Below are 10774 nucleotides of genomic sequence, written 5' to 3'. Positions count from 1 at the left end.
CTAAATCGTCGCTTTCTCGTTTTTTTCAGTAATGTGGGGACCTGCTACATAAAAGGTACTTCAGGATCTATTCACTCCTCAGGCTTACTTATGATTTGGGATCAAAGATTGAAGAAGATACAGGGGGCTGCGTATGCTATAAGTCCAGGCATATTTTTTGCTCAGCTATGAAATGTATAGTAGACATGCAGGAAGTCGTTTATGTATAGATAACTTTTATACATTTGAAAATTACGGCCAGTACGGGACGAACAATCAGAAATAAAAAAAATTATCTCAATATTTAATCACACCCTAAAAATTGCCAATGTTTTGTTCCCCAAAACAATCCAATATTCTTTGGACTCATTCACCTTTCACTGTTGAAGTCCTGTAGTGTATAACATAGCTAGAAATCCGTACAAATAAAATTCAACATTTTTTGAGAACGACTAGATATCGTATGTGAGAGTAAGATTCTCCAGTTGTTTATATCGACATTTTCAATTTCGTCAATGTAAGAAGGGCATCTCGATCGAAATTTTTCAATATCGTACGAGCGACTATTATCCCCCCGTTGGCCTCCAAAAAAATGTTCATGAATTTAAAATGGGCATATACGAAAGCAAATTTGTTCGCGAGAATTTGACCCCTGAATTATAGGCACTTTGAAAACCAATAATATAATCGATGATCATTTCCAAATGATCACAACAACATTACATGAATAAATACTGCTGGTATATTGAATTTAAAGCCTATATAATTTGTTTGTTGTTTTATTTATTTAAAATACATTCTAATTCCTGGGTTCATACTTTTGTTTTTTGTTTTTGTTTTTTTAAATATACATTTGTAAAAAAATGGCTCAAAGTAGTAATTTGTTTTATAATTTGGGATTTTCTTTTCTTTAAATTTAATTTAATTCAGTGAATTCGTTTTGTAGTAACATTTAAAATAATGATGGGGAGGGGGGGAGGAGGTAGGAAAAAAGAACTAAAGATGCGTTTTTATTAAATAAAAAAAAAGAAAAAATAAAGCATTAAAAATCAAAAGAAAAGAGGAAAAAAAAAAAACAAAAAGTAATAATAATAATGATAATAATAATGAACATAAATACATTATTTTATAACTAATTCTTGCTGGGTAGTTTGTTTGTTTGTTGTTTGTTTTAGCTTCTTATTATCTTTTTTCATCATTTACTTAGTTTTAGTATTTTGTTGTTTTTTTTTTATATATTATGATTTAGTGTAGCTCTTTGTTTTTTTTAATTATAATTTAATTTTATTAATTCTGTTTTGTTTTATTAATTTTATTTTTTTTTTTTTTAATTCTAATATTGTTAATTTAAATTATACATACGCTAGCATTTTGTTATGTTTAGATTTGTTTAGTATTTCTTATGTTCGTTCCGTGTGATTTTCTTGTTGTTGTGGTTGTTTTACTTTTTTTGTTCCTGTGCTCTGCAGATTCTGCTGCTGCCCGTGCGCTTTACTCTACTTTTTTTAATTATGCGGATTTCTTTTTCAAGACCAGACCCGTGGTGGTCTCTTGTAGTGTGTTAGTAGTTGTTGTTACTGATGGCCTAATTCATTCATATAAAATTCGTATTAAATGTTTTGTTGTTTTAGCTATGCTGGTAGGCATGCGTTTGGTTTCGTTAGTCAGAGGATCCATCCATCCAACATCACACTGAAATACTTTCTTGTTTTGTGTTGTCCATTCAGGTTGTATAAGGGATGGTTATCAGTTATAACATGTTGTTGTTGTTGTATTATCGTTTATTGTCCATCGTAGACTTTTGTAACTTTGCTATTGGCAATTTCTTCCCAAGCTGAAACGAAAAGTAGCGAGAGCGTATTAGAAAAAAAAAATGTATGAGATAACCAGTAAAGAAAGTCTTAAAGTCGGGCGGAGCCGACTTTATGATACCCTACACCACTTTGCCTATTTAGTAGAGCTTCACATAACAATTAAATCATACAAGCTATGATTATAATTATAATTTGAAGTACAAAGGACTAAATATGCCGAAGCATTTGTATCTTTTCAATTCGGGCATGTATTGTCCATTTGATGCGCAATTAACTTGAAATCGGATAAAGATATATATGAAAGCTTTATCCAACTCTGAACCGATCTTCACTAAATTTGGCATACTAGCTTCTACACTCAATTCGGTCGTAAGTACCAAATTCCATCCTATTTGGGCTAATATTACACGTTTGATGCACAATAAGAAGCAAATCGGATGAAGTTATACATGGGAGCTATATCCAAATCTGAACGGATCTTCATTAAATTTGGCATACAAGCTTCTATACTCAATTTGGTCGCAAGTGTCAAATTCCATCCCATTTGGGCTAATATTACACGCTTGATGCACAATAAAAAGCAATTCGGACCAAGTTATATATGGAAGCTATATCCAAATCTGAACCGATCTCGATAAAATTTGGCAAAGATATTTCTGAGCCGTATTTGATATATTTCCCCAAATATTGTTGTTATAGAGTGCATATTACGGCTGAGGAAGGCAAGAAAACAAATCCGATGAACAATACATATGGGAGCTACAGCTATATCTGAACCGATTTCGATCAAATTTGGCATACTTATTTTCAGGCCTAATTTTGTCGCAAGTGCCAAATTCCATAACATTTGGGCTAATATTACACATTTGGTGCACAAAAAAGGCATGGGAGCTATATATAAATTTTGACCGATTATCTCCAATTTCAATGGGGTTCGTCCTTGGGCCTAAGAAATGATTTTTGCTAAATTTCAGCTAGATCGGGCAATAAATGCGACCTGTACTTGTTTACAAAAATACATGGACAGACTTTATAAGTTCTTCTATTCATGGATTTGTGGTTTGGTTTAAGGATGCGCAGGTACACGAAAGTCGATAGCTGCTTCATTCATCCTAGGAACAATATATATCAAGCGTGATAGTGTGATTTTTGTATATTGAGCTGTAAAACCACAAGTGGCTTTCGTTAGAGCACTCCAGCATTTAAATGTGAATAAATCTTTTGTGTCACGTAGCATCACTCGTTATCGTGATACTGGCAGCGTAAAAGCCCGACGTCAAGAAAGTGGACGGAAGAAAACAGTAACATCAGCAGAAATGGTTCGCTGAAAGTAAAGAAGCAACTTGATCGAAACCCGCGTCGCAGTAGTCGAAAAATGGCTCGTGAGCTGAGCATATCGCAATAGTCCATTCGGCAAATATTGAAAAATGAGCTCGAGGTAAAGCCATTGAAATTCCAAAAAGAGCAACCTATTCATAAGGCCCACTTCATTCCCCACGTTGGTTAATTTGGATATGAGCGACCTAAACTCAATTGTGTGCCACAAAACAAGGCACCCACTCATGGGTCAAAATAGGTAATACCACTGTGACGTATAAACCAGCTCTTCATATAGCGTTCCTGCAATAAATAGCCCATGTCTCTTGTTGGATAACTTGGGACATCTGATTAGTAGGATTTCATTCCTGCCTACCTATTCTTCATCTTTACACAGTCTACAGTCGTCGGGAACACTGTTATTTCATTTGATACTGTAGTGCCCAGTCGTTATACCTTAGGTCAGACCTATTAAGTGATTGAAGTCAGTTTGTTTTATATTTCCGAGATTGCCGGCCCGATAGTCTTAAATACCTTCCAAAAGGTTTAGAAGTGGCAGCTTCTTTGATGAGATGAGACTTTCTGCGAGAGCTTACATAATAGCTTATTTGTGGTTTACCAGTCTCGCCAATCCGTAGATTAATCGACTGAGACCCACCTCGAGCTTATTCATAAGGCACACTTCATTCCCCACGGTGGTTAATTTGGATATGAGCGACCCTAAACTCAATCGTGTGCCACAAAACAAGGCACAAACCCATGGGTCAAAACAGGTAATACCGCTGTGACGTATAAACCGGCTGTTTCATATAACGTTCCTGCAAAGAGACCTTTTTTGGTGCGCTTCTAGACGTTTCTATTTCCCACTTAACAACAAATAGTCCATGTCTCTTGTTGGATAACTTGGGACATAGGTATAGTAGGAGTTCATTCGTGTCTACCTCCCTCTTCTTCACATCTTTACATAGTCTACCAGTAGTCAGGAACACTGTTATTCCATTTGATATTGCAGTGCTCAATCGTTATATCTTAGGTCAGATTTATTAAGTGATTGAAGTCAGTTTGTTTTATTTTTCCCAGATTGCCGGCCAGATAGTCTTAAATACCTTCCAATCGGTTTACAAGCGACAGCTTCTTTGATGAAATGAGCCTTTTTGCAACAGCTTACATAATAGCTTATTGGTGGTTTACCAGTCTCGCCAATCCGTAGATTAATCGGCTGAGACCCACCTCGAGCTTATTCATAAGGCACTTCATTCTCCACGGTGGTTAATTTGGATATGACCGACTTACAACTCAATTGTGTGCCACAAAACAAGGCACCCACCCATGGGTCAAAACAGGTAATACCACTGTGACGTATAAATCAGCTGTTTCATATAACATTCCTGCAAAGAGACACTTTTTGGTGCGCTTCTCGACGTTTCTACCCCTTTAAACGTTGTTCCCGAATCGTACCGAGATATTTGCATTTAAAGAGCGGTTCAGTGTTACACCACCATTGGGTCCATGGACATTGCAACATATCTGACAATGAATCGGCTGATGAATTGGCCAGGCGCGGATCTGAGTCAGTAGATCTAGAGATTGAGAGCTCAGTGAAGCCACCACTATGTCACTTTTTCCAAGTTCTTCATAAGCATTATCTTGGGAAATTTCAGCAAAACTGGTTAACTGGAAGGTGATGTAATATCTCCAAGAAGATCTGACCGGTGAACTCCGAAAGGAGGTCAAGGTCACTTGTATCCATGACGAAGCTGGACCTGAAGAAGCTTGTGGTGGGCCTAATTACAGGACACTGCAACATGAAGGCCATAACATCCAAATGGGGGGGACGATACTGAATACTGCAGGTTTTGTAAGGAAGATGAAGAAACTGAGACGGTAGAGCACTCTGCCACTGCCCAACTCTTATAGGAGCGAGACAGAGGCTACTGGGTAAGCAAATTCTGCCGGACTTGTAATCCGACACCGAGCCAGCAGTCATTCTTCAGTTAGCCAGTCGACTAAAATGGCTAAAGATGACACGTTAACACTCCGTGGACACTAACCTATTAATTTCTCTATTCTCTATACAATTTCTTATTCTTCACTCTTCGCTATTCATTCCTCTATTTTTATACCATCCACCATACTATGGAGGGTATATTAATTTTGTCATTCCGTTTGTAACTCCTCGAAATACTCATGTCAGACCCAACAAAGTATATATATTCTTGATCAGCGTAAAATTCTAAGACGATTTAGCCATGTCCGTCTGTCTGTGTGTTTGTCTGTCCGTCTGTCTGTCTGTTGTAATCACGCTATCTTTCGAACAAATAGAGATAGAAGGCTAAAATTTTGCAAACATGTATATTTTGCCAGTAGGCAGGTTAAGTTCGTAAATGGGCCATGTAGGTCCAAGAAATCATATAGCCCCCATATAACGGTACCTCCCGATATTCGGTATTTTGATGATTTTAGCGACATTATTCACCGGAATTGTTTCAAATTTGGCATTTGAAGTTCTTAAGGGATACTACAGCGTAAGACAGAAAATTATCTGTGCAGGTCTACGTCTTCGTGTAGCCCCCATACAACGGTACCCCCCGATATTCGGTATTTTGATGATTTTAGTGACATTATTTAGCGGAATTGTTCCAAATTTGGTATTTGAAGTTCGTAATAGATACTGCAGCATAAAACAGAAAATGGGCCATGTAGGTCCACGTCTTCATATAGCCCCCATATACCGTACCCCCCAAAATTCGGCATTTTGATGATTTTAGCGACACTATTTACCGGGATTGTTTCAAATTTCGCATGTGAAGTTCGTAATGGATATTTCAGCCCATGCTAGAAAATTGTCTGTGCAGGTCCACGTCTACGTATAGCCCCCATATAACGGTACCCCCCATATTCGGAATTTTGATGATTTTAGCTACATTATAAACAGATTTTTCTTCAAGTTTCGCATGTAAATATTGTAATAACTTATGAAAAAAGTTGCCTATGCAGGTCCACGTCGTCGTATAAGCATTCGGTATTTTTAAGGTTTTAACAGAATTCTAACGGATTTTTTTTTTTTGGAAATTGCCAAATTTGTACCAAATGGTGGACGGTATTAAAAGTTCGGCCCGGCCGAACTTACAGCTTTTTTACTTGTTTTATTCTCGTATTTTCCTAATTAGGATGAACACAATGAACCAAAAGGTCTCCGAGTGGAGTGGTTATTTTTCTTACAACCGCGCAAAGCAGGGGTGAGAGAACTCCTCCCTGCCGGCTGCCTCTGCTGACAGTCGTGCTGCAATGTACTTATTACATTTGCATTTTCGTTTCAACGAATTTCCAAGTCCAATAACCTTCCTAAAACCTTTATTAGAAACGAAGGGAGGCTAATCGATCTATGGTCTTTGGATAATGTGTGACAAGGTACGAAGCACAACCTCATAAAGAGTTGCCTACTAAGAGTTTCCGTACATAAAAGATTGTTTGAAAATTGACCTATTTAAGAGTTTCCGTGTATAAAAGACTGTTCGGATGAAAACCCTTTCCCCAAACCCTTATAGAAAGACAAATAATTAAAGGCCTTAAACATCCACTTACCTGATCCAATGAAATCAATAATTATATCATTATGCTGCTGTGTGGAAAACGCTGTTGCCATTGTTGGTGGTATAAATTGTATGGCTAGGCGTCTTGGACGACTAGGACTACGACTACGTGGTGTATTAATATAATCATCTTCATCATCGTTATTACGATCGGCGACATTACAGTGTTGCTTCTGTTGATGTGGCTGGTGGTGATGGTGATAAGAATTACTGCTGTTGCTGCTGGAGGTGTGTATATTATTATATGATGATGCTACAGCCGCTCTTGCAGCTGTTGCTGCTGCTGCTGCTGCTGATGAAGATGAAGAAAAGGAACTTGAATTTGAAGAATTTGCATTTTTGTATTGTGTTTGTTGTGATTTGTGTTGTTTTTGTTGTTGCTGTTTTGCAGCCTCTCTGGCTGCTGCAATGATAGCTGTTTCAATATCATTACAAGTCTCTAATTGCTGCGGCGGTGGATCCAAGTTATCCAGCGATGTATGAACACTTGTACATTTGGTATTGGAAAGGAACGTATTCAATTTGTTGTCAACATCTTTGTTGGCTGCACTCACTGAGGCAGAACGCACGCCACCGCCACCACCACTGCTACTGCTGCTGCTGCTGTTACTTATATTATTATTGGAGGAGGCTGATGATGATGATGACGACGACGATGATGATAAGGTCTTGGTTTTATCGGTATAAATGCCACTATCACTTGATTGATTATTTTTCCCGGTGGTTGTCATGTTGTGGCCACCAGCGCCATGATGATGATGATGGTGATGATTGGCCAGATTAGTGCTACTGCTGCTGCTGTTGGTGTTATTGTTGCTGTGGCCGCCCACAAAGGATGTGTTGGGAGAAGATGCCTCAACACTGGAGTTTAACAACATATCTGGCGTTGAATTATTCACCAAATCATTTTCACAAGAAGCCCCCGAATCATTGAAGTATGATGTTGTTGATGTAGGCGATGATTTGGAGGCAGATGGTGCCGCGGTCGCTTCACTTGAATCATGCTCATTTAGATCGGTGGTCGTGTTGTTTGTATCGGCCACAACATCATCCTCGAACAGCTTCAATTCATCCTCATTGAAATCGCCAAAGGTAAATTGATTATCTGCCGATGGATTTCGATCATCATTTAAAATTATAACAGCTGGGCGGGGATTGCTGGTGGTGGAGAGATGTGTCGCCGTTGCCGTTGCGGTCGTCGTCGACGATGTAGTCGATGATGCTGTGGACGAATTTAAGGGTAATGAATTGGAGGATTTTAATTGGTTCCTTGTTAATTTTCTGGAAGTTGATGTTGTAGTGAATTGTTGCTGTTGTTTGGAAGAAGCCTCAATGGTTTGATTTTGCTGTTGTTGCTGACGATCCTTCTTGGATCCTTTTTTCATAGTATTGGTGTTGCTGTTGTTGTTGTTGCTAGTCTCATTGGGATTATTGGAATTAGTAGCATTAATGGGTGGAGTTTTTTCTTTGGATTTCCTACTTGTGTTTGTGTTACTAGAGGTATTGGTGTTAGTGGGATGATTTGTTGTAGTGCTTGTTGCAGTATTTGTTGAGGTAGTTAAGGCTACATTTTTGCTGTGTTGTGTGGTGGTATTTTCAATACTATTATTTGCCAAAACTTGTTGTTTAGCAGCTGCTGCAAAGTTAAAAGCTGGCGCTGCGGCGGCAGTCGACGATGATGATACTGCTGCTGCGGCTGCTGCTGCTGACTGGGGATGACTGGCAGTCAATGTTGAAGAATAATTCATGGCCACATTTGCCGAACTATGACGTTTAACGGTTTTTTCTAAGGCAGGATATTGCTGATCTAAATTCTGGCCATTCAAAGAGGCCACATAAGAAGACACCACCACCGCCGCCGTCGTCGTCGTCGTCGTTGATAATGATAATGAAGGTGGAGGAGGACTTGATTCATTTTCCACGCTCTTTGATTTTTGTAATATCTGAGGAGGCGGATTATGTTGCGTGGGTGCTGCGGCTGCTGTTTGTGGTAGTTCCGGAGGCGAAGAGGATTTGTTGTGACTTTCCTCATTGCCACCATTTGCAGCTGTTGTAATCAATTGCTGATTGGCAAAACTTTGGGAATATGTCACGGCGGTTGGGGCTAGCTCTGGAAAATCTTGCTTGGCCGCCTGGGACTTTCGGGATTTTGTGGATGGTTTGGGTTTTTCTTCTTCGGCTACCGGGTTATGATGAGTATGACTTTCGTTAGTTTTGGTTTCGGGATTGTTTGGCTCTCCAATGTTATTTGATTGGGCAGCAGTGGCGGCGGCAGCAGCGGCTGCGGCTGCGGCCGCCGCATCAGCTATTTCCTTATTAGTTCTAGCTATATCCGCATAAGAAATGGGTACATTTTTATTTAAGGGATTTGGATTTTTGCCCTTTGTTTTGTTTTGGTTTTCTTTTGCCGTTGTTATTGCCGAGGCATTGGGTTTTTGAGTCGATTCAATTGGCAATGAATGAACCGAGTCGAGATCACTTGAATCAGATTTGTCTGATGGTGGCACGGATGAAGTTGATTTACGTCTAGATTTATCATTGTTGTTGTTGTTGTTGTTGTTAGTATTGTTAAATGTTTCATTATTTTGTTGGGCTTGTTGTTGTTGTGCAGAATTGTGTTGGTGATAATTACCGCCTGTTGTTACGTTGGCGTTGGTTTCATGTTGGTAATATTTATTATAACGTTGTTGCTGACTTGTGGCTGTTTGTGAGGAGGAGGCGGAGGAGGCGGAGGTGGATGATAACTTCTGTGAAATGGTGAAATTGTGCGTCCGATTAAATGTCACCGTGGTGGTTTCTTCCATGACCTTTGGTTTTTTGGGTTTTTTCTTTTTGGTCACCACATGGAATTCGGCAGTTTCGGGACAAGAAGATTCCATGGGTACAATATCGATAATGGTAACGGCATTGGGTGGAGTATCGTAACGTTTACGTCTTTCGGATTTTTCTGGCTGACTTCCTGTTCCTGAGGACAACAACATCACATTGTTATTGTTGTTGTTGTTGTTTAGATTCTTTTCATTGCGCTCAGCCGTTTTATCCTTGAATTCCTTGTCCTCTTTACTCAGGGATTTCTTTTTCTCAGTTTTCGTTGAATTACCTGATGTATTTGAATTCGCCATGGGTTTCTCTTCATTTGTCATTAAAGTGTTGTTATTACTGGCATTTTGTTGATCTTCCAAATACTTCAGATCTTCGTTACCCCAAGAACGGCGATCACTTTTGCGTGTATTCGAATTATTTGTTTTAGTTTCGAGATTTTTGTTTATGTCCGCAGTGGACGCGGAGTTATTTTTATTTTGTTTGCCTCCCGTTGAAGCTGATGTGGCAGCAGCAGCCCCCTTTTGACGCATAACAACCGCATTATTACTCTCCGTGGTGGCTGCCGTTCTTTTCAATTCATGCACCTCCATTTTAGCACCGCTACGTAATTCTTCCAGAGAATTACTTTTCTTAAGTTTCTGATGCTTTTCCTTGTCCTTTTTACGTTCCTTTTTTTTATCACCGGATTTTGTGGTCCCACCACCTTCGCCGGTACTTTCTATGTATCTCACCAAATCCTCAACAGGATCTTTGCCCCTATAACCGGCCACAGACTCTACATCTACAGTTTTTGTGTTGCGTTCCTGCTGCGATTTCTTTTTTGTCTTGGCCTTCGCCTGCGAAGGCCCTGAAGCATAGGTTGTTATTGTGGCCGATGTTGAGACAGTTGTGGATGAGGGATGGGGAGGAATTGTCACCGTGGCTGATGTTGAAACATTATTGCCACATGAGGTTAATAGTATGCCAGCACTACCAGCTGTGCCGGCGGCGGCAGCGGCCGCCGCTGCTGTGGGAGAAACACAATTAATTTGCACAGTGTTGCCGCCGGTAACTGTCGTTCCCGAATTGCCATAGAGTTCACCAAGAGCATTGCCGTTTTCATCAAGGTGGCGTTGGCTTAAGCTAACAATGTTATTTTGGGGTCCAGCCAAAACCGATGGACCAGAGGCAGGTGAAGAAATTTTCGTATAAATCTGTGGGGAAAATAAAAAAAACAAAGTTATTTGTTATTGTTTTCAGGAGAAGTTT

General features: G+C 39.5%; 1 protein-coding gene across 7 annotated transcripts in view; it reads right to left on the bottom strand.

Annotated features, from left to right (window-relative positions):
* Positions 1 to 745: 745 nt before the first annotated feature.
* LOC101893119 (probable serine/threonine-protein kinase DDB_G0282963) overlaps positions 746 to 10774 on the bottom strand; it is a 28008-nt gene continuing 17979 nt past the window's right edge. For all 7 annotated transcript variants that reach the window (XM_059118660.1, XM_059118661.1, XM_059118659.1 and 4 more), the window contains 2 exons: positions 6696 to 10719; positions 746 to 1813 (listed from right to left, as the gene is read on the bottom strand). In XM_059118660.1, the coding sequence (XP_058974643.1) occupies positions 1761 to 1813; positions 6696 to 10719 (4077 nt within the window). In that variant the 3' untranslated portion in view covers positions 746 to 1760. The remainder of the gene's footprint in view (positions 1814 to 6695; positions 10720 to 10774) is intronic.

The sequence above is a fragment of the Musca domestica genome, unplaced genomic scaffold (assembly GCF_030504385.1).
Source record: "Musca domestica strain aabys unplaced genomic scaffold, Musca_domestica.polishedcontigs.V.1.1 13, whole genome shotgun sequence".
NCBI lineage: Eukaryota > Metazoa > Arthropoda > Insecta > Diptera > Muscidae > Musca > Musca domestica.
The sequence above is the reverse complement of the archived record's forward strand: the minus strand, read 5'-3'. Positions and strand labels throughout refer to the sequence as shown.